Source organism: Lampris incognitus, chromosome 5 (genome assembly GCF_029633865.1).
Source record: "Lampris incognitus isolate fLamInc1 chromosome 5, fLamInc1.hap2, whole genome shotgun sequence".
NCBI classification, from domain to species: domain Eukaryota; kingdom Metazoa; phylum Chordata; class Actinopteri; order Lampriformes; family Lampridae; genus Lampris; species Lampris incognitus.
Window position 1 is genome coordinate 25156023 of NC_079215.1, and position 23696 is coordinate 25179718.

The window sequence follows — 23696 nt, forward strand, 5'->3', positions numbered from 1 at the left end:
TAGAAGTCATAGGGTGATATTCTTTTGTCCCAGCAGCTACAACAGCAAACTATGATTGGCTGATTCACCTGTCATTTTCTATATAAACACAAGCACAAGGACTTCTAACAGTCCTAACCAATGAGGGAGCCAGCCAGCTAACCCTTTCTCTGCCAAGAGACAACATCAACAAAATCTGATTGGATAACTCGATTTTCATGGTTTCAGGACAGTAACCCTTTCATTACTGAAGCAAACTTGAAGCAAACTTGATAGAAACTACGGCTAAAATTAGAATTAGAAGAGAGAATTGTTATTAAATGAAATATTTTAAATAAAGCATTTAAAATGCTGACATGTTGGGCCTTCTCTGAAGTCCTAGAAGTCCCTAACGGTTCCACTCCCCCAAAAATGATCCTAAAATGGTTTTACATTATTGTGCTCAGCAATGCCTTAGATTCTTTAGCTTGATCAGTGTGTATTCTGTTTATTGTGGGTCACTGGGGAAGGTCGATAATAGATGCTGTAAATTACAGTTAGTATTTGTGCGACACCACACCTGTCAGCAATGGGTAAAATGATGATGCAGGTAGTGTCCGTGATCACTATTTACTGCTCCCTATTAAGAGTTTAACTATGCAGAAAGAGTGAAAGATGTCGCGATTTCGGATACAGCTACATTTAGGCCGGGAGCCAGGACCAGCCCTCACGATGTTTTCTGCTACCTTTTTAAAATCACCCTTTTTTCTTCACGACTACTGTGAGCTGTTTTGAGACACACCAATTCGCGGCAATTTTTTTGTTGTGAATTAGTGCTTCCGGGTGACGCAAACCACGCGCCTCTTGATTGGTTACTGCTCTGAACGCGCCTGTTTCTTTTTTCAGACTCGCTAGTGCCCTCTCTCTCTCTCGCTCTCTCGCTCTCTCTCTCTCTCTCTCTCTCTCTCTCTCTCTCTCTCTCTCTCTCTCTCTCTCTCTCTCTCTCTCTCTCGCTCTCACACACACACACACACACACACACACACACACACACACACACACACACACACACACACACACACACACACACACACACACACACAGGAATTAGGCCGGGAGCCAGGACCAGCCCTCAGGATGTTTTCTGCTACCTTTTTTTCACTATTATTTCTTGTTAGCCTATACCTTGGGCCATCAGAAGTTGATAACGAGCACCCCCAACTCGGCCCCGTTTGGCCACAGGGGGCCAAAAACCCAATTTCTGAGCCATGTTCCTGGCGAAATTATGTACATGCAAATACTAAGGTACTACAATGGCATAAATAGTCATACAAGAATGAAATTTGGCAGAGAGTATCCTGATACATAGGGGGAAGCAGGAAAATATGATTCTGGGGCTTGCTGCAACTCAATTTTAAGACATCACCCACACCATCCCCAAAAAGACAAAAAAAAGTACTGTCCGCCTGACAAATTATCATCAAAATGATTATTCTTCAGCACTTTATGGTGAATATGTATGCCTCACTTGTATATAGACAACTTCCCTAGTTCTTAAGCTTCAATTTGAGCCCAAGATGACCTTTCTATTTCAAAAATTACTCTTGCTGTGGCCGAAAGTCTTCTCTATACCTCAAATCAGAGATCATTTAATTTTTTAGTCACTAGCATTCCAAATGGGGGTAAGTGCAATTTATTGCATTTAACAATATGTTCATATGTACTGCTTACTACTGCTATCTGAAGTGAACATGAAAAGTGAATACTAAAGAACCTGTAGGAAAACAAATGCTTTTAAATGGTGTCTCATAGGCCTATAGCAATGGGCCTATAGGTCCAAAGCAATGCACTCAAGTAGAAGCCAACCACCAATAGAGTACAGTACACATTTTTTATTATAATATTTTTTTTCAGAAAACAGATGGCTTTCATTTTATTAACAACAATGAAACATTAATTCCTACCCTCTTACCCCATCCCATCCCACTGTCCCCAAAAAACTACACAAAATATAGGCAAAGGGAGAAACAACAACAGAAGAAGCCAAAAATTCACCTTAAAAAAGAAAAATAATATAAAATAAATCATAATTGGTGGTTCACTGGGATAGTGCACATACCACAACACTAGTCCCTAACGCATCAGCATGGGTTTGAATCCGGCCCACTTCCATATGCTGCGTGTCCTCCCTTCTCTCTTTCCCCACTCATGTCTCTTTCAACTGTACTATCTAATAAAGCTGAAATCCGAAAAAAATCTAAAAAAATAAAATAAAATCTAAATTGCATTTGATATCTTAATCATCCCCATATTCCTCCTCTTCTTCATCATCATCCATGTTAGTGTGTATTTCCTCAAGGTCATCCTCATCTGTCCCCTCTTCTTCCAAGACATCAACAAGGGCCTGGGGGATGATGCCACCCTCAAACCACAGAGGTTCCAGCTTGCCATCGTCATTTACATGAAACCCATGGTCCAAAGGGGATGGGACTTCTGGGTGGTTTTCATGAGCCCTTTTCCAGATTCCTACTTGGTAGTTCACTCTCTTTATGTGCTGCAAAAGGACTCGCTTGCACGGTGGAAAGGTGGAAAGGTCAATAGAGAGACCTTGTCGCAGCTCGAGGCTTGAGCCACATATTTTCTTGACCTTGACCTCTCTTGCCTCATCAACCTGCTTAACTCGAGGACCAAAGCCATAGAGGCGACAGGTGAACTCTTCGGCACCACTGAGGACAAGCTCATCAAGCTCCCAAGAGTTCCCCACTGCAGCAAAGATCTGAATGAACTTTGAATTTTGATTCAGAATCTTGATCGGTCGCACCTTTCCTTTGCCTTTGAATGCTGAAGTGCAGTCGGCACCAGTGAAGGCATGCAAGGCCAGCAGAGCTGAAACATGTTCTTGTGAATAATTGTCAGCCAGCTGGTTGATATTGATCAGCTTATTTCCCATGTCAAAGATGATGTCAACTGTGAATGATTTGGCGTAGTAGAGGAGAATGAAGAAAATGTCAGAGTCTTTTGCTCTGACTCTGACTGTTTTGATGTGAGGCATTTTGTTTTGGAAATAATTTATGTAGAGGATCACCCTCACATCAGTTTCCTCATGGTTTGAACAGATCTCAGGTAGAAGTTCTTTTGATATTACTCCAGCATGACATTCTATTTTGAAAGCTTGACCAGCCTCTATGAAGATGACAGGCCTTCTGAGGATCTCTTCCATCATATCTGCAGAGCTCCAGTGCTCGAGAAGTAAATGAATGAATGATTTCTTGTTTTCATCATTTGTGAGGAAAACTTTCCAGTCTGCAGGTCGATGAACATTCAGACCACTAACTATGAACCGTTCCCCACAACCTCTACGATCCCGCTCAGCTGATTTTGGTGAATGAAGACGGTCTGCATAAGTGTCTGTGCTGAATACTGTTTCAGCTGCAGCAGGTAGACATGTGAAGGTGCGCTCTGATATAGTCTTCATTGTCCGGGGCACATCGTTCATGTAGAATGAGGAGTTTCCATCTTGAATGAGAGCACATTGGCTAGGAGAGGGGAGCTGTGCATTCTCAGCATCTTTGATCATGTAGTTCATCCCTTGTGCCTTGTTGGTTTTTGCAAAGAAGCCATCGATTGTTGAGATGGAATATGGCGTCAGAGTCAGGGGATAGCACATCAGGTCAGAGATGCTGATTTGTGACCTTAGTAGCTGTGATTTGATGAAAATCTGAAAGATAAATCCACTTGTAGCCTTATACTGGATTACTCTCTGGTTTGATGCCATAAGCTTCCTTTTAGGTGTTGTGGAAGACATTGTCTTGAATTTGTTTCTCTTGATAGGATTAAAAAAAGGACTTTCTTTGTAAGAAGACGATCACGGATGAACTCTTCTTTTTGAGTTTAGCCATTTTTCAGAGCATTCAGCACATCAGAGCGCACCTCTTCTGGCATAGCAGCGCCTGAAGTCAAACTTGTCAAGGGTTGAGAAGTCTCAAGCTGAAATGGGTTGATGAAACTCTGAAATGCTTCTATTGTTTGCTGCACTTGCTCCTCAGACCGATTGATTTCACGTGGTCTTAGATCTCTTTGCTGCTTCTCTGAATGCTCACCTCGGCTGCTAATCATAGTCCACATGGCCTCTACAAACTCTCCTTTAGCATGGGCAGTCAGGATGTGACGTTGACTGGCTTCATAATTGCTGGTGATTCCACAGATTCCAGCTGAGTATGTTCCAGAACCCGAGTTTGACTTAAGCCATTTCATAGCTGTCTCCTCTATCTTTACTCCAATCAGTAATTCCCATCTCATAAACTGAACGCACTGTCGTCTTCATAGATTCTTGGCATGTACAAAACACTAATGTGTCTTTGTATGGGCAAGATGAGAAGTCGATACTATCTTTGAGATCAGGACAGCATTCGATTTTTAGTCTCAGGTTATGGCTTGTTATCTGAGCAGGAGCTTCTTCTCCAAATTGTCTCAAGGTTTCATTATACAAAACAGTAAGATGAGCAAGTTTCACAACCTGACCCTTTTGAATAACTTCTGTTTTTATATGAACATACACCCCATTGAAAGCTTTACCGATCATTCCCTTCTTTGTAGTTATTTCATCCGCTGAAGCTGTAGTGTCAGGCTGAGGTGCTCGCTTTACTAAGTACTGCTTGTGACAGCAGTCATGAAATTGAGCCTCCTTAGCAAATAAATCAACTCCCTGGATTTTGCACAACAAATCTTCATCACCTAGTTCCATAGCTTTTTGCTCAATATTTTTGTATGCATTTGATTGGAATTTCTGCAAGCTATATCTATTGCCAGAAGCTTGCTTCACTGTGCCACTTTTGCAGAATATGCAATAATTTCCAAACAAAACGGAAGAATCTACATGCTCACGTGTTGGTCTAGTAGCGTATTTTTCTGCTGGACAGTTTCTTACTAAAGCATGGTTAGCATTACAGAAAAAAATACGTCGACAGTTTTCATGATACCCACAATCAGCAGATAATTCATCAGGAATTGAGTCACAAACATCTGGCATGCCACCACAGTCAGACGTTTGTGTCAAAAGTTTGTTTTTCATGTCGTGGATTTCAGTAAATGCATTAAGTGGATCAGCCTTAGAAGAAAAGCTATAAACTTAACATTTACTGTCCCCTTACAACCATGCAGAATGCAATTTCCCAGAGGTGACTGGGGCGGTGGCTGTTTCTTCTGCTTTGAAGAACTCTGGCAAGGTGTCCAGTCTTCATCATCTTGTCGTCTCTTTGGCATCTTGACTGATTCATATATACTGTAACAATGCAACCATCTTAAAATCAGTATTGCAATAATGAAATAGGGAGTACTATTCAGTGTGCCAATTCACATTGATTCAAATATAATGCTTTGCATTACAATTATTTCTCTTACCACCTCAAATGTGCAGACTGATAGTATTCCAACTGTAGCTACAACACACCTCATGAATATTGCAACCTCGCTAGCTTGATTGCAAAATTGTGCTTGCTAGCTAGCTAAAACTAAAGAGACTAGCTTAAATCATGTTAAGGTTGTTAAATATCAGTTTAATAAATATTCTAATCATTGTTACAATGCTTAGTCACTGGTCTAGAACCTAATACATACCTTCAATCTGTGGTGGCCTTGTGGTATTCAGGCTCCTTCTGATACAGCCCACAGTTACCATGGCAATGGAAATTATACATATCTGCTTTTTTCATATTTGAGGTACTGTAGGTCTATAGTGAAGACTTTCGGCCACAGCAAGAGTAATATTTGAGATAGAAAGGTCATCTTGGGCTCAAATTGAAGCTTAAGAACTAGGGAAGTTGTCTATATACAAGTGAGGCATACATATTCACCATAAAGTGCTGAAGAATAATCATTTTGATGATAATTTGTCAGGCGGACAGTACTTTTTTTGTCTTTTTGGGGATGGTGTGGGTGATGTCTTAAAATTGAGTTGCAGCAAGCCCCAGAATCATATTTTCCTGCTTCCCCCTATGTATCAGGATACTCTCTGCCAAATTTCATTCTTGTATGACTATTTATGCCATTGTAGTACCTTAGTATTTGCATGTACATAATTTCGCCAGGAACATGGCTCAGAAATTGGGTTTTTGGCCCCCTGTGGCCAAACGGGGCCGAGTTGGGGGTGCTCGTTATCAACTGATGGCCCAAGGTATAGGCTAACAAGAAATAATAGTGGAAAAAAAGGTAGCAGAAAACATCCTGAGGGCTGGTCCTGGCTCCCGGCCTAATTCCTGTGTGTGTGTGTGTGTGTGTGTGTGTGTGAGAGAGAGCGAGAGAGAGAGAGAGAGAGAGAGAGAGAGAGAGAGAGAGAGAGAGAGAGAGAGAGAGAGAGAGAGAGAGAGAGAGAGAGAGAGAGAGAGAGAGAGAGAGAGAGAGAGGAGAGAGAGAGAGAGAGAGAGAGAGAGAGAGAGAGAGAGAGAGAGAGAGAGAGAGAGAGAGAGAGAGAGAGAGAGAGAGAGAGAGGGCACTAGCGAGTCAGAAAAAAGAAACAGGCGCGTTCAGAGCAGTAACCAATCAAGAGGCGCGTGGTTTGCGTCACCCGGAAGCACTAATTCACAACAAAAAAATTGCCGCGAATTGGTGTGTCTCAAAACAGCTCACAGTAGTGAAGAAAAAAGGGTGATTTTAACGACATATCTTATAACACCAGTGCAAATCAACAATCCCGTTTTCGCGGCCATGGACGAGTATGATGAGATGTATGGGATAGAGGACGACTACGAGCAACAGTTCGCCGATGAGCTGGAAGTGTTGGCCGAGATGGACGAGAGTGAGCAAATTCAGTTTCGCCGTCATATCTAACTTTAGTCGTCATTACTTTACCCGACGACTTTCCAGCGACTTGCGTTACACTCTTTCCCCTTAGTTGACCCTAATTCAAATCTTTTTAGAAGTTAACGCCGCTGCCCAGTTGTCACTTTTCTCAGTGCTTGGTGTTTTTCAAATGGTGTGCTCATCGATATGTTTTCATTCACTTGGTGTCTACATAATGCTTAAACACATGGTGTATATATATGTCTGACTGTCTGCAGTGGACCACTGCCCACCATTCAAGCGGTCAGGGCTTCAGAAGCAGAGTCAACTTGCCGAGAGTTCTCAGCCTCCGAAACAGCAAATTGATGACATCGAGCATCTGCTGAATGACGGGCTCATTGGTGAGTTCGGCGGAGTAATAATATGTTTTTTTTTTGTACAGAAAACAGTATATTTGTTGATGTAAGAATGGCTGTTAACTCTTTCCTGGTTTTTGCAGCTCCCAATGCAAAGCGGCAGAAGCATGACGCAGGTGTGGTCAAGAGGCTTTTTGAATCTCGGCAGACTGTTGACATCACACCCCCATCTTCCCCTGAGCAGTATGAGCCCTCCAACACGATCAGGTTGGAAGGATTTCAAGGGGAGGAAACGTACTTTTATTGCACGTTTTCTCTGTTGGATAGTACTATAAAATTTCTGGTACTGGGCATAGACAGATTATGATACATGGATTTGGCCACAGGTTCGTAAAAGCCCCCCTCCCAGCCACAGGTACATTCAGTCATAGCAAACAGCACAGTAATTTTGAATTTACCAGTGTTTCAACAAGACTTAAAAGGCAGGTATACTCAAAGCCAACAACACGGTAACAAAATACAGCTCGCTCAATCACAAATATGAGATTAGTTAAAGCCACCTGTAATAGTGGGATAGCCTTAAAAAACTGAAAGCAAGCTGTTATTGACACAAATTACTGAGTGCCTCTACTTTGTAATGAAACGTCAATAACAGTGACTTAACGCAGAGGCTTAAGTTTAGCCCCCCCTCCCTCCCCGAGGCCGGTGCCTTGTAGGCCCATTAGGTAATCCATCCATGATGGTGGAATTGTCAGTGGAAGGCAGATGCTCCAGCAGTCTCCACAGAGTACATCCAGTGGTGTGGCAGTCTGTCTGTTGATAGGGACATGCACAGCATTGTTCTTCTTTTGCACCATGTAAAGGAATCCACCACAAAACAAGAGTTATGAATATGTTAAATTTGTGGTTTTCAGGTCTACTCCAGCATTGTTGGACTTAAGTGGGTTTGGCACACTTTTAGAGTCCCCCGTGCGACCTGTCAGAGCAGTAACGTCACAGTGTGTGCTCAGGCGCCCCCCTCTGGAGGGAGAATTCATCTCGGTGACAGACTCATCCGGAAACCGGGTTTACCTTCGGCAAAAAGAAGACACAAGGGAAAAGGTAAAGGAAACATTCATTTGCTGCTTGCATGTTATCTTTCAGTAGTCTTAATTACATCTATCTCTAAATTTACCTATGTTTCTCTCCAGATAGTAGATCCCAGAACAGTGCGTAACGAGCAAGGTGCACTGGGGCTGCTGGCGACACCATTTGAGGTGCTGAGAGAACAAGTGGCAGAGAGGGTGAGTGACCTGCCTTTTAGATGGCTGTTTCACAAAACACATCACTTGCATTTGACAGAATATAGGTTTACCAAAAGGTTAATCACTCAACCAAAACTCTAACATATGACTTTTATAAGCCAACTGGTTGTTTCAACACATTTTTTTGGACCTGTTGTGTCCAAATAATCAGTAAAATATTCTGGTGTTTTTCAGTCCAGTCTGACCAGTTTTTCAATGACCATATCAAAGAAGGTTGAATGTAGAAGGCGTGATCTAAAAGGGATTGTAGACTGCAATGTGGTGACAGGGGAGAACGTAGCTAGGCAGCATCGGATGGTGGTCTGTAGGATGACTTTGGAGACCAAGAAGAGGAAGCGAGTGAAGACACAGCCGAAGATCAAATGGTGGAAGTTGAAGAAGGAAGACTGTTGTATGGAGTTCAGGCAGGAGTTAAGACAGGCACTGGGTGGTAGTAAAGAGTTGCCAGATGGCTGGGCAACCACTGCAGAAATAGTGAGGGAGACAGCTAGGAAGGTACTTGGTGTGTCATCAGGACAGAGGAAGGAAGACAAGGAGACTTGGTGGTGGAATGAGGAAGTACAGCAAAGTACACAGAGGAAGGGGTTGGCAAAGAAGAGGTGGGATAGTCAGAGAGATGAAGAAAGTAGACAGGAGTACAAGGAGATGCAGCGTACAGCGAAGAGAGAGGTGGCAAAGGCAAAGGAAAAGGCATATGTTGAGTTGTATGACAGGTTAGACACTAAGGAAGGAGAAAAGGACTTGTACCGATTGGCTAGACAGAGGGACCGAGCTGCGAAGGATGTGCAGCAAGTTAGGGTGATCAAGGATAGAGATGGAAATGTGCTGACAAGCGAGGAGAGTGTGCTGAGAAGGTGGAAGGAGTACTTTGAGGGGCTCATGAATGAAGAAAATGAGAGAGAGAGAAGGTTGGATGATGTAGGGATAGTGAATCAGGAAGTTCAGTGGATTAGCAAGGAGGAAGTGAGGGCAGCTATGAAGAGTGGAAAAGCAGTTGGTTCTGATGACATACCCGTGGAGGCATGGAGATGTTTAGGAGAGATGGCAGTGGGGTTTTTAACTAGATTGTTTAACACAATCTTGGAAAGTGAGAGGATGCCTGAGGAGTGGAGAAGAAGCATACTGGTACCGATTTTCAAGAACAAGGGTGATGTGCAGAACTGTAGCAATTACAGAGGTATAAATTTGATCAGCCACAGCATGAAGATTTGGGAAAGAGTAATAGAAGCTAGGTTAAGAGGAGAGGTGATGATTACCGAGCAGCAGTATGGTTTCATGCCACGAAAGAGCACCACAGGTGAGATGTTTGCTTTGAGAATGTTGATTGAGAAGTATAGAGAAGGCCAGAAAGAGTTGCATTGTCTTTGTAGATTTAGAGAAAGCATACAACGGTGCCGAGAGAGGAGGTGTGGTATTGTATGAGGAAGTCAGGAGTTGCAGAGAAGTATGTAGGAGTGGTGCAGGATATGTATGATGGAAGTGTGACAATGGTGAGGTGTACGGTTGGAATGACAGATTGGTTCAAGGTGGAGGTGGGATTACATCAAGGATCGGCTCTGAGCCCTTTCTTGTTTGCAATGGTGATGGACAGGTTGACGGACAAGATCAGGCAGGAGTCTCCATGGACGATGATGTTCGTGGATGACATTTTGATCTGTAGCGAGAGTAGGGTGCAAGTTGAGGAGAGCCTGGAGAGGTGGAGGTATGCACTGGAGAGAAGAGGAATGAAAGTCAGTAGGAGCAAGACGGAATACCTATGCGTGAATGAGAGGGAGGACAGTGGAATGGTCAGGATGCAAGAAGTGGAGGCGACGAAAACATATGAGTTTAAATACTTGGGGTCAACTGTCCAAAGTAACGGGGAGTGCAGTAGAGAGGTGAAGAAGAGAGTGCAGGCAGGGTGGAGTGGGTGGAGAAGATTGTCAGGAGTGATTTGTGACAGTAGGGTACCAGCAAGAGTTAAAGGGAAGGTTTATAGGATGGTTGTGAGACCAGCTATGTTATATTTTTTGCATTAGAATTTTGTTTTTATTCAAATGTTATACCTTCAAATTTTGAAAAGAAAAAAAGGAGTCCCTTTGGTCTCATGAAGTGCTCTAGACAGACAGATCACAGATGAGCAATTGTATTTTCTTATTTTCCAGCATTATTATTAGTTTAAAAAGATCTGAAAAGTCCTGAAATGTGCACATGCTTTTGGCTTGAGAGTAAGTAGGAATCATTGTAAATCTGATTTGTCTTCAGTGTCTGTGTTTTCTTACATCATGCAGCGTTATCAGCAAGTTCTGGAGAAATCTCGGCACCTAACAGACCTGTTAGCTAGGTAATTACCTACCAAACCACTCACCTATTCGCCTCTCCTCTGTCTATTTTATGTACACACAGCAGCTGCCTCATGATGTTTTACGTTTCTGGATGTGTTCAATGCATTGCAGCAGTCTAAATGAGGAGTTTGGTGAGCTGAATAGCAGAGATGGAGAACCGGGAGAAGATAACGATGAAGAGGAGGGTCAGAGCTCTCAACTCTGGGTTGACAGATTCTCTCCTAAGCATTACACGGAGCTCCTCAGTGATGAAGTGAGTGTCGTGTGGTAAAGTTGCATCTGTGTATACATTTCTGTAAAAGTAATGTGCCGTTCTGACATGCAAGTACTATGCGAAAGCTGCTTTAGTATTCTGTTCTGAGGTCAACTGTGTGTGGTTGTGTGCCCAGTTTACAAACCGCTGTTTGCTGAAGTGGTTGAAGCTCTGGGACACTGTGGTGTTTGGAAGAGAGAGAAAGAAGTCCCGCCCTCTCGAGCATGACAGACAAGCCACCAATCAGAATGCAAATCGCTTTAAGTCCAAGAGTCAAATCACTGAGGAGGTCCTGGAGGCTGAACTGGATCAGGATAATCGTCCTAAATTCAAGGTATATACACATACCTATTATTTTCCTTCTTTAAACCTTTACTGGCCGAGGAAAAGTCAATTCTTCATGCATGCCTTTTCCAGCATCACTTTGCCACTAATTTACAGTTATGTGTATTCCTACCTCAACGCCTCTGAGTATCACTGCATTCCTCTGTTGTTGGCCACTGAGCATCTTAACTAGAACAATTGAGGGTTCTGTGTCTTTCCTTTTTAGTCTTTCCTTTTCCACAACCTTTTGCCAATCAGTGCATCTAAGACATATCTGTACCAATATAGTTTCAATTTATTAATTTATTTTTCTGTTAATTCATTTTTCAGGTGGCATTGCTGTCGGGTCCTCCGGGGTTAGGCAAGACCACCCTGGCCCATGTCATAGCAAAGCATGCTGGATACAATGTGGTGGAAATCAATGCCAGGTTTGGCAAATTCAATGACCGATGCTCTTAATCCTTAACTTGATGTATGATGATTTTCCTAATTTTATCCTATCGTATGAGGGGCAGCATGGCTCAGGTGATAGAATAGGTCATCTAGTAATCGGAAAGTTCCTGGTTCAATCCCCAGCTCCTCCAGAGAGCATGTCGAAGTGTCCTTTAGCAAGACACTGAACCCCTATCTGCTCCTGATGAGCAGGTTGACGCCTTGCATGGCAGCCTCCGCCATCAGTGTGTGAATGTGTGTTTGAATGGATGAAATGTGAGGCATACATTGTAAAGCACTTTAAGTGGTCGGTAGACTAGAAAAGCGCTATATAAATGCTGTCCATTCACCATTATTATTGCTGGTATTGTCTCCACAGCGACGACCGCAGTGCTGAGGTGTTCCAAAAGCGTCTCGACACGGCGACTCAGATGAAGTCGGTGTTGGGTGCCAATCAAAGGCCTAACTGCCTCATAATTGACGAGATTGATGGAGCACCAGCAGTATGGCTTACCTTCTTCTTGACTGAGTCAGAATAAAATATGAAGGATTGGTACATCAGTACAGTTGTTTCACAAGTTCTTAATGCATCTTTTTCTTTTGTGATGTTTGGCAGGCTGCAATCAATATTCTGTTGGCTACTCTAAACAGAAAAGATGGACAGAGTGGGGAGGCAGGAACAGAAACTGCCAAGAAGAAAAAAAAGAAGGAATCTGTCCTGCTTCGGCCCATAATCTGCATCTGTAATGACCTGTAAGAGTGATGGTTATCTTTTGTGTACATAACCAATAGAAGTGTACATGTAGGGGAGATTTTGACATTGCTTTAGAAATTTTCACAACAGCTCTTCTTTGATTGTCTGACTTTTCTTTCAGTTATGTTCCAGCTCTCAGACCGCTGAGACAGCAAGCATTTATGCTGACTTTTCCCCAGACTCAACCTTCCCGCCTGGCACAGAGACTTACAGAGGTTGGCATGCGCAGGCACTCACTAACAATCCTGGTGTTGGGTGTCTTGTATTGTATTTTAGATGCAGCTCAACTAATGGAGCTTAATAGAACTCAGTCTTAGAAGCAACTCAGCTAATGGACCTGAATAGAACTCAGTCTCTCTCTTACTCATTCACACACAATTAGCTAAAGTAGTCTATCTTCTGTATGGGAGAGAGATGAACAAAGAAATGTGTGTTTAGTGAGGGTAGATAAGCTTGAAAATGAGAACAAAGAATTTATGAAGAACAAAAATTTTAAAGCACAATGTAAAAATGAACAACTCGGTGTTCAGGTCCCTGCAAAGCCCCCCCTCAGATGGATCATACCATTTTATACTACTATGAGCTGCTTGCAACTCTATAGTTTGTTTACTGAAAGTAAATATTAGTGCTTATCATCTATGAAATGATCCTTGTTTTTTTTCTTTAAGTTTTATTTCATCGTTATGGTGTTGTTGGGTATTGTGTGTTTTTGGCAGATCTCGCGTCAGCAGGGGATGAAGGCAGACACAGGCACTTTGATGGCTCTATGTGAGAAGACTGACAATGACATCAGGTCCTGTATCAACACACTACAGGTGGGTGACAACAGTGTAATTACCAGTGTGAGAAAGCTTCTATGTATTGATGAAGAGAATGACACAGCTGTATCGTATTTGATTAAGTATTAACGTGCGTGCGTGTGTGTGTGTGTGTGTAGTTCCTTCATGGTCGAGGCAAGAGACAAGTGGATACCAAGACAGTCCAGAGTGTGTCTGTGGGGCAGAAGGACCAAAACAAAGGCTTATTCCATTTATGGCAGGAGGTCTTCCAACTACCCCGTATGAAACGGTATGCCCTAAAATGAGCACACATACCACCTAAATTTTTTGATGATCATTGCACTTTAAAATGTGAAGTGAATTAGTTTTGTGACTATAAAAAAACAAAAGGTAATTGGCCTGGTTCACTGCATTTGTTAAGAAAATAAAAGACTGGAAAATCATAAAGGAGGAAGTTGCAATATTTTGCATGCTGACCTGTGCTCTGATTACAATGTTAATTGTCTTAAAATTGACAATTAACAATTAAAAGACAATTGCAATGGTTTTCCCTAACAAAAAATAATTTGTGAGGCTCTGCTATACTTTACCTGTGGCACCTAGATGGAGGAATAATAAAGAAGACGGGACCAGATCTTTATTGGTAGTGAGATTGGGGGAAAAGATTATTTGGCCAGACTAAGCAAAAAGAACTGGGGCAGTGAAGGTTCAGGAGGCATTTTTGGCAGTTTTGAGTCATCTGCTGCAATCCCCACCCCCCAGTTAAGTAACTGTCTCCCTCACTTGGCAAATTTGGTGTTACAGGAAGCGTGTGGGAGACGGGTTTGAGGAGGGACTGGGGGAAGGAGGTAGCGCTCAGAGGTTTCATGGCGTTCTACAATTGGCCATGTCCAGCGGAGAGTATGAGAAGGTTGCACAGGTAACACACACACCTCCATCTCCTGTCTTGAGCCTTATCGTGACATCACTTTAAGCCAGGGACCTCCTGTCTCACTTAAACAGATATTTTAAATATATCCAAGCATTTCCATTTTGTTTATTGTATGGTTCTGTTAGAGTAACTTCTGATAACACCCATCAAAGGTTTCAACTTGGACCACCCCTAGATTGCAAGATAATCTGGTTTGGATAATCTTATCTGCTATTGTAATGCACATAGCTATATTAGAATAAAATATTCACTACTGAAGACATTGTAACGCAGGTCATAAAAGCAGTACAAGAAGTGTCTGCGAGTGTTTTAAAAATTTAACATTTTAGTGAGCTGTAGACTACATTGTACTGGATTTTTTTTTCTCGTTTTCTTTAATAAAAAAAAAAGCTACTCTGCTTTTCATAATATTCTATTTATCACTATGTTCATGGTGGTTTATATTAACTTATTTTATACTATCATAACTGTTTCTCCATTGTCCTCTCCTTCTTACCCCAGGGTCTGTATGATAATTATTTGTCCATGCGGTTGAGGGACCCCAGTCTGCACAATGTGTGTGAGGCCCTGGATTGGCTGTCCTTTTCAGACCGGTTGAATCAAGTCATGTTGAAAGGGCAGCACTTTTCCCTTCTGAGATACCTCCCCTTCCTGTCTGTCACATTCCACTTCCTCTTTGCTCACACACAGGTTCCTCGCATCAACTATCCCCAGAGCCAGCATGAGGTGCGCACATACACACACACACATACATACACAATGTGAAGAGTTTTAACTGTTGAGAAAATCAATGTGGAAATGACAACTCATCAATGTATTCTTGGATCCTGTCCTCCCTAGGCTTTATCACGCTTACACAACAGCAAGAATGCTCTGTCCACCATGCTGGGTGACATCCCAGCATGCATCAGGAGTAGGATCAGTGAGCTCAGCCTAACCATCGATATTCTCACATTGCTGCTTGACATCCTCTGCCCAAAACTGCGACCTGTATGTAGAATTTTTTTTATCTTCCTATTAAATATAAAGTTTCCTATGGAATGTGAAACTGAAATGTAAAGCTTTTGTCATGATTTGATTGAGATAAGATATCAAATATAAAGGCGGCTGTTTCCTCTAATCCCTGACAATGTTGTTAATCCCATTTCAACACCAGGGGGCACTTTTTGCAGCAACACTGCCAGTGATGGGGACTTACTGAGCAATGTAGTGTGCAGGCTGAAGCCCTCAACCTGTGATTTTGACTTGACCCCAGTCTCTGCCAGCTTTTTCAGAACATTTTTGGCTGTCTATTTTTAAATATTGTCAGCCGATCCCAGCAGACTGGACATTTTCATTCTGCACTTGAAACTGCTTTTGTGTGCCCCCAATTAAAAAATAGGACACTAGACTCAGATATTCTTGGCACCTCCTGACCAGTTTCCAAGCTAATGTCTCCAACCAAAATACTTACTATAAATTAGCCTACCTTTAAAAACAAATAGTACTTTTTAGAAATTCCAATCTAGTTTCTGTGTAATGCACAGCACAGAAATACTCTAGTTAAGGTTATTAATGATGGCAAAATTAATTTTTGGGGGGGGGGACTCTGTTCTGGTGCTTCTAGATATGAGTGCTGCATTTGATACAGTTGACCGTGATAAATCCTTCTTGGTCACCCAGAAAACTGGATAGGCTACTCGAGCAGAGCTCTAAATCCGTTTCTGGCAAATGTAAAAAATTGGGCTTTCTTGGTTTCCATCTGAGATTTCATGTCAGTTAATGTTGCATATTGTTGTACCCTGACCATGGTTCATTACAGTTTTTTTTCCAATATATCTTGGTGTGTGTGTTTGTGTATCTATCATATTTTCCTGAAGACAAATTAAAAAATCTCCTGACGTTAGCCTGGGAACCAGACGAATCTGCGAGCTCATGTTTTACATTTGTTGTGACATATTAGCATATTCTGGCATATTAGCATTTGTGAAAATGTCTGGCCCCCAGGCTATCCTGATGGGATTTGGTAGTAACAAATTTCCTATACAGTTTCACCTATTTCAAGAATTTTCTTTAAACATCAAATGCATTCTTGAAATACGGCAAATTAGTGCAGTAGCATAAAGATTTGCAGTGTATAATTTTTTCAAACTTTTTTTATTTGTATTACAAAAAACTAAGGTTAAAAAAAAGATTTTTGACCCATCACTACTATAAATGACTTGAGATGAATATTTTTGGAGTCTTAAGTCGATGCCACTTTTTTCTGTTTTTTTTTTTATTTATTTTTTTATTTTTTTATATAAACTCAGATTTTTTTTTTAACCTTTTTTATTTTTCTCTAGTCACTTTTAAAGCAGTGTCTGGATTAAAACAGCTTGGGGAGCAAGATAAATTTGGTTTGTAACTGATAAACACAAACCAAATGGCTGTTTTAGACTTTAAGTTGGCAAAATATACTTGTCAGATTTCCGTGTAGCTACAGCACATTTTCTCTGTGACATAACATTAGATGAAAAAGATACCAACTACTGGAATCACATTAAATGTGTGTAGGCCACATGGTACTTACTGATCAAAATAGTGAGAAGTTTTAATTCATGTGATTATCCTAATCAGTATATGCTGTAGGCAGGCTATGAAAGACCTGGAAAGACCCGTCTATTGTTTTTAATCCTGACAAAGACCTACTCTTTGATAACCTGCTAAAACAAGCCCTGTCTTGAGCCATTTAATCAAAATGACTCTGTAGCATGGGAGCCCAGGATTACCAGATAGGATGTGCTTCATTCTCATAGGTCGAAAATAGGTCTTTCTGGGGGGAAGGGACAAAAAATGAATACATAGTGTATGTCAGTGGTAAGTGTGGAGGGCTGCATAATAAATGAAAATGAGGAGACCTCACTGACTTATATTTAGTACTGAAATGCCTGACTTGGAAGAGGCTGCAATTCTTCTATACAGATGTCCCAGGCAGCCTCCAAAATGTTTTATAGTTCTATGCAGAAGAAATCAAGTTGTCCTTTGGAGAAAACTGTTTGCAATATCGAAGCTACAAATCACACCTGTCTGAACAAAATGGTCACACATGGAGAAGAAAAGGGGCTTAAAAATCTGTCAAGAAAAATGTATTGCAATTTGTAATATTTTTAAAACCAGTGTGACTGCTAGTGTGATGTATGCTATGTTCTCTAAATTCCCTTCAGGTGAATCCCCAGCTTTTCAGCAGCAGGGAGAAGCAGCAGATGTCTGAGCTGATTGACACGATGCTGGCCTACAATCTTTCATACAGACAGGACCGCACACCAGAAGGACAATACATATATGTCCTCGAGCCGTGAGTACACGCACGCGCACACACACACACACACACACGCAGAGCTATATCTACAGATTGAGAACAGATGTGCGATTCTGTGGTGTTGAAGGTCAATGCTCATGTCCACATGGTGGGATTCTATGCAGGCTTATTTTAGTGAATAATCCCCTTAACACTTTGTGTGTGTGTGTGTGTGTGTGTGTGTGTGTGTGTGTGTGTGTGTGCGTGCGTGTGTTTCGGGGGGGGGGGGTCGCAACAGTGTATTGATGCCTGATTGGAGCAGAGTAGCAAATTCAAAAGTCGCCTGCATGGTATAGAATGGGTATAGAATGATGGAAGGATGAATGGATTGATAGATAAGACTGGATTGAGAGAGCAGTTTAAGAAACTTGGGAGACGTGAACCACTTATGAGGAGGAAGAAAGGGAAGAACATAAGAAGACCAGGCAGAGTGGAGCAAGATTTTGTTTAAACTTGGAACGTTCCTTTTTAACTTGACAGACCGAAGGATACAAAAAAATCTTCTTTTAATGTCTCTAGTTATTGAGGACAGGAGAGGATCCTATATTGGTAAAGTGGGATGGCTAACCTAGCCAAGCCATGCAGGCCCTGGCTGAGGAGAAGGGTCGGCGCCAGGGTGGGTCCTTCCTGCAGGCTCGCTGTGATGAGGTTCTGGACACAAATGACTGGTGCCTGCCTCTAGTGTTAGCCCTTCTACTACTGTTATTGGTCTATACATTCCTGTACCTGCCATCTTTGGAACACCACAACACCACTCTCTGATGCAGACACACAGACATGGGTGGAAACTGTTTTGGAAATTGGTTTGGCTCAACCAATTCAACAGTTGCAAGTGTCATGTCCAGGAGACAGTGGTGGCAACGACAATACATGGATACTCCCAGCCACAACAGGATTCTTTTATTGGATTCACGCTTATTTGGACAACACTTAAGTTTGGTCAGGATCTTGCAGAATCTCGGACAAAGCTTTGCCACCAGAGGCCGAAAGAGGCACAGAGAAAGAGAGCAAGAAAAATGGCAAGATTATGTATATATATATATTTTTTTAGAAACTAGTCTTGGTTATTTACTGACTCAAAATTTAAACCGTGCTTTCTTTAAGAACCCTTTGCCTTGCTCCTTCATGGAACATTCCTTATCTCTAAAATGTCAGAATACAGTTGTGGGATTTTTGCAGAAAGGTAGTATTGTAGGATCATTCGGAAATTCTTGAATTGGTGTTGTGAAAATGTAAGTGTGCTCATCTTACACATTACAAAACCAAGTTCAGAGATGTTTTTTTAAGAGTAAACGTAATCACATATTTTTTTACTCCAAGAGCTAATGGACATGGCTCAACTCTGCCCACTGATGGGTGTGCACCGTTTTGCGCTATTTGCAACTTAGGACGGACCATTTAGTTAGTAAGTAGCCTGTAGTTTGGTGTTGGTTAGCCCAAGTTTTGAGATCAACACCACTGGCAGCTCAGGATGATAATTCAAAAATCATCTCTTTATGACTTGTGAGTATGAGACTATGGCGTATTTATATATATATATATAAAATATACTCTTAGTGTGCCTTTGTGTATATGGATCCGTATGTGTTGGAAAGAAGGGGATAGGCTGTAAGAGGATTATGATATTAGAGAGTGACAGAGTCTGGGTTTTGCTCAGGAAAATCAAATCCATGGTAACAGTAATCATATTTATCATCTAACAGCGTACACCTCCGTGTCCGCTTGGTGTTTTTAAACTGGAACTCCCTGGGGTAATGTTTTTTTTTTTTCATTTGTTTTTGTAGAGCGCTTCTATATTTACTCAATAACATTTTTGGGGCTGTGTGTGTGTGTGTGTGTGTATGGTTGTGTTGTGTTGTGTTGTGTTGTGTGTAGGCGTGTAGAGGACCTAGTGAAGTTCCCAGGCCTGCCCCCTCGGCGCCAGCTGACCTATCAAGCCAAACAAACCATCAGCAGAGAGATGGAGCAGGAGAAGATGAGGAGAGCTGAGCAAATGATTCTGCGACGCAACCCAACAGTGGTATACACAAACACTCACACACACGATACTTTTATTTATGTGCATAAACTATACACAGTAGCTGAAAATAAGCAGCTAAGGATACAGAATAATGATGCATGTTACTCTGCAGACATGCATAGATAGTAAAGGCAAAAGTCTACTAAAGGGGCAAATAACAAATTGGGTGACTTACAAGAACTGACATGGAACATAACAGATTACGTGGATGATAATAACAATAATAATGATAATAATAATATCAATAATTGTGTGTTTAATGCAGAAGGAGGAGACAAAGCAGAGTGCTGGCCCAAAATCGGCCATGAACCATAAACAAAGGCTGGACAACATTGTCAGACAGACAACGGTGGAGATCAGGGTGAGTCAGTCTCTCTCAGAGAATTATCCCTTGTAATTGGTCAGACACACACAGCCTTCTGCAGTTGTGTCTGTCAAACTCAGATACATCTATGACCTTTTAAAGAGATTGTAAAACTTTTTTAAAGCATGAACTATATTTGTATGGGCCAAAGATGGTTGAACTGATTTTCCTTGTAATTGCCTGTTATCCTTGCGACATATGGTGTCTGGCTCGTTAGACCAATAAAATATGAGTCAAGTAGAAAGGCGATATGCCAGTGTCAGCCAACTAAACTCTCTGGATGGACTTGTGAGAAGCTGCAGTGTTCTACTACAACACGGCCAACTTCAGACCCCCCCCACCACCACCACCCTCGCTGTCCTCTTCATCTACACCCCTTTGTTGCATATTTTACAACATTTGAATAGATGGCGACAGACAAAAAACAAGTGCTTACTTAATCTTTAACTGTTTGGTTACAGATGTTTGTAGGTAGTGCCAGTAGATGGCGCCAGAGAGTGTCAGTTCAAATAAAGCATCGGGTGGATTAATACTATAAAAGCAAGGTCTCATAGTGAGGATGCTTGTCAGAAATGGTGTGAACCGGTGCCTGGTCCAGTAAAAGATTAACAAAGACAGACTCAAGAAAGTTAAAAATGAGGATAATGAGAAGCAAGGTTAAATTCCCTAACGGTGAAACTTGAAAATTAGGCTAATGACAAATTGTGTGTGTGTGTGTGTGTGTGTGTGTGTGTGTGTGTGTGTGTGTGTGTGTGTGTGTGTGTGTGTGTGCGTGTGTGTGCGTGTGTGTGCGCATGTGTATTACAGCCAGAAGTGGATTTCTTCGGTCGAACCATTGCTCCCAAACCCCAGAGAACCCATTCCATTTCAGATACAGGTAACGCAGTCTCCCTGCTGGAGCGTTGAGTGCGATGTGATCTTGTTCATACAAATCCCTTGAGAAAGGCGGTCATGCAGAAAAGTCAAATGTCATTGAAGGCGCTGAAGACATTAATACGTTTGAACTGATGATAGATATGGGTGTTTTGATGAGCCTTTGTTTGGTGCCCCTATGGCCCATTGGAGGCAGGTCTCGTATATCAAACCCCACAGCGTTATTACATCAGAATAGATTGACCAGAAATGTCATTAAATGCAATGTTTTTAGTCTCTAGTTGATGCTCTGAATTTTTCCACCTTTAAGCATTTTATTTCATACCCAGAAAGTGCCTAGACATTTTTGGATTTGCACATTTGTGTAATGTTTAAAGGCTTTCTTTAAAGGTCTTCATTAGCATGTATCAAGGATTTAGCCTTTGAATTTGTAAAGGTGTATTTGTAAAATTTGTATTTGTAAGTAGTAACTGCTTTGGGGACTTCTATGATTTTATTGACAAATAATGGCAATTTGAAGACCATTTACAGCCTTCTTGACATTTTTGGTGGGCTCAAGTGTCATAAAAACATCCTGTTTTTCCTTATAGGTGAAAAGTCTGTAGAGCTTGTGATGGGAACGGCAGTGGGGAATAGCGATGTGTGGTTCCGGTTCAACGAGGGTGTGTCCAACGCTGTCAGGCGTAATGTGTACATCAGGGAACTGCTCTAAGCCCCAACCCACCACACACACACACACACACACACACACACAGACGGACGTCACGTCATTCTTAAATGGGAAAAAAAATCATATTTTTCCCCTGTGTAAATTAATATTCACCCTCAAGTCATTCTTCATTTGATAAATTCAAAACAGTCTTTATTTTGATTTACAGTGTAAACAGCCAATAAAAACGTTTCATAACAATGCTTAGTGGTCCATTACTAACAAAAACTTTTAGACAGCTCTTCTCAGTGCTGAAAACGCACACACGCAGCCAAGTAGTCTGTCACTCATCAGCACAAATTAAATGCATTCGTGGGACTTAAAATAAATAGACTGAATTATAATGTGTGAGAGTGCATCATGATTGTGTGGGTGCAAATTTTTTTTTCGTTTTTGTGCATCCATCGTGTGTGTGTGTGTGTGTGTGTGTGTGTGTGTGTGTGTGTGTGTGACCATTAAAGGATCACACACTTGCCCTTCTCCACCCAGGGATTGGCTCTCATTAGCTCGGGGTTCAGGAATGGGTCTTCACACACACAGCCCTCAATCCACTTCACCAGCCTGCAACATACAAAGACAACACAGTCACTGACGATCAAGTGCTCAGGGGGTCAGGGTCAAAGACTTAGCTTGTGGATTTCTGTACACACTCGGTGACGGTGATAGAGGACTTCTCTCTGTTGATTGCCAGCTGGTACTGGAGACTCTCGATCTCTCTCTTCATCTGTGGAACATCTAACTCATCCATGGTGCCGCCGCTATCGATTGCACGCAATCACACACAGTGACTTGATGGTCTGTATTTTCCCTCTGGATGCCTAACAAGACAATTTACAGAGAAATATTTTATTTAAAGTTGGTTTTTTTAAAGGCAAAATCCCATTTGGCTTTTATAGTCAAGGACCAATGTGTCTACTTATCCATGCACGTTACATTATTTTATGTAACAGCCGCTTTGAACCTCAGTTGCATGAATGTCTATAATTACTAATCTGCAAGGTTTTTCGCGATCTCGTATCCGTTTAAAATCACTTCCGTTTAAAAGCCGTTCAAAGTTTACAAGCCCAAATTATATTTTACTCCTTGTTCATTAAGATGTCGTCCACTCTGAGAGCACCAGCAGCCCTGCCGAAGGAAATGCACTGAGAAGAAAGTTCAGGCTAACAGGACAATTTAATAAGACAAATGGAAAGTCTCTCATCCCGTCTTTAGCACGCACACACGACGCGCACACACACTCGTCTACTTAATGGATCTAAGTAGGTCGTGTGCGCAGCCCCGATGTCAGGTAACCGCATCTGTCAGCATCTGTCAGCCGGGTCCAGCCTCCGCTGCTTGTTTGCACCCAGCTGTTTCCTACTGAAGCATAGGCCTTCGTAATACAGTGCTACTTGCACCGGTGTCCGACAAAAAAATGCATAAAAGCACATGACCCCCCATTTCATAACCATCAGCGATCCACCGCACGGTCCACTTTGCCTGTACGAGCAAACAAAAACATTTTTAAAAAAAGCGGACAGTGACATTCGGCCCGTCTTGTTTCGTTTGCTGCTCGTATTCTGTCGCTATGGCATTTCGCCGTTTAGACAAATCGGCTGACGGCATTGGTCCGAAATACCGTTAACGGGGTTAAATAACGAGGCGGAAATGATTTCAAAAACAAAACACCAGCGCCATAAAATAAGATCGGGGTGATGTTAGCGGTCTTACCGTGGGGCCTAGCGAGGAACGCGGTGGTGTGTTCGTTCTTTGTTGCTGGACTTCCCGGACAAACCCGATGGATGGAGGTTGTGAATGGGGGGGGGCGGTGGCGGTGAGGGGGGGGGGCGGCTGCAGTTCAACGCGCAGACCTCAACATGAAGGACTCTGAGCTCGATCCGTCGTCCGCGCAAAATCCCGTAGTTTTGAACCGTCGGCGCAAACCAGAACAAGGGTCCGTGTGCGCGGTCTGTGCGCAGGTCGGGGACACTCCCTTGCGCTCCTCCCTGGTTGGTAGCGGCCCGGCACGAGGAGGCTGCGCTGCGCAGGGCGGCGGCCCGATGCTTTGTTAGTCAAACGAGCGGCGCTCCATCCGACCGGGAGCACCTGTATGGAAATCCTCCGAGTCCCCCCTAAAACACGCTAAACCGTGGCGGGGGCCACAGTAAGCAGATGAGGATATATTACCCCTAAGGACTCAAGGGTGTGTGTGTGTGTGTGTGTGTGTGTGTGTGTGTGTG

The 23696-nt window shown here is 42.3% G+C and overlaps 2 protein-coding genes across 2 annotated transcripts; one reads left to right on the forward strand and one right to left on the reverse strand.

Annotated features, from left to right (window-relative positions):
* The first annotated feature begins 6660 nt into the window (after positions 1-6660).
* chtf18 (CTF18, chromosome transmission fidelity factor 18 homolog (S. cerevisiae)) lies at positions 6661-21929 on the forward strand. Its single transcript, XM_056280440.1, has 22 exons — positions 6661-6751; positions 7014-7136; positions 7235-7358; positions 8006-8192; positions 8282-8374; positions 10666-10718; positions 10831-10972; positions 11109-11306; positions 11627-11724; positions 12108-12231; positions 12345-12481; positions 12604-12697; positions 13199-13297; positions 13420-13550; positions 14066-14180; positions 14694-14918; positions 15033-15182; positions 17378-17508; positions 19387-19531; positions 19797-19892; positions 20703-20772; positions 21359-21929. Exons 1-22 carry the CDS (start codon positions 6661-6663, stop codon positions 21478-21480), a joined length of 2748 nt encoding a protein of 915 aa, XP_056136415.1. The 3' UTR covers positions 21481-21929.
* LOC130112855 (guanine nucleotide-binding protein G(I)/G(S)/G(O) subunit gamma-13-like) lies at positions 21658-23645 on the reverse strand. The gene is made up of 3 exons (XM_056280368.1): positions 23188-23645; positions 22128-22295; positions 21658-22038 (listed from the first exon to the last, which is right to left on the reverse strand). Exons 2-3 carry the CDS (start codon positions 22223-22225, stop codon positions 21933-21935), a joined length of 204 nt encoding a protein of 67 aa, XP_056136343.1. The 5' UTR covers positions 22226-22295; positions 23188-23645; the 3' UTR covers positions 21658-21932.
* Positions 23646-23696: the final 51 nt, after the last annotated feature.

What these genes read in the sequence shown, in the direction of transcription:
- chtf18 (XM_056280440.1), top strand. Translation starts at nt 6,661, where the DNA reads ATGGACGAGTATGATGAGATGTATGGGATAGAGGACGACTACGAGCAA. An exon ending in GTTGGCCGAGATGGACGAGA is followed by an intron (nt 6,752 to 7,013) that starts GTGAGCAAATTC and finishes GACTGTCTGCAG; the next exon opens with TGGACCACTGCCCACCATTC. An exon ending in GAGCCCTCCAACACGATCAG is followed by an intron (nt 7,359 to 8,005) that starts GTTGGAAGGATT and finishes TGTGGTTTTCAG; the next exon opens with GTCTACTCCAGCATTGTTGG.
- LOC130112855 (XM_056280368.1), bottom strand. Translation starts at nt 22,225, where the DNA reads ATGGATGAGTTAGATGTTCCACAGATGAAGAGAGAGATCGAGAGTCTC. An exon ending in TCCTCTATCACCGTCACCGA is followed by an intron (nt 22,039 to 22,127) that starts GTGTGTACAGAA and finishes TGTATGTTGCAG; the next exon opens with GCTGGTGAAGTGGATTGAGG.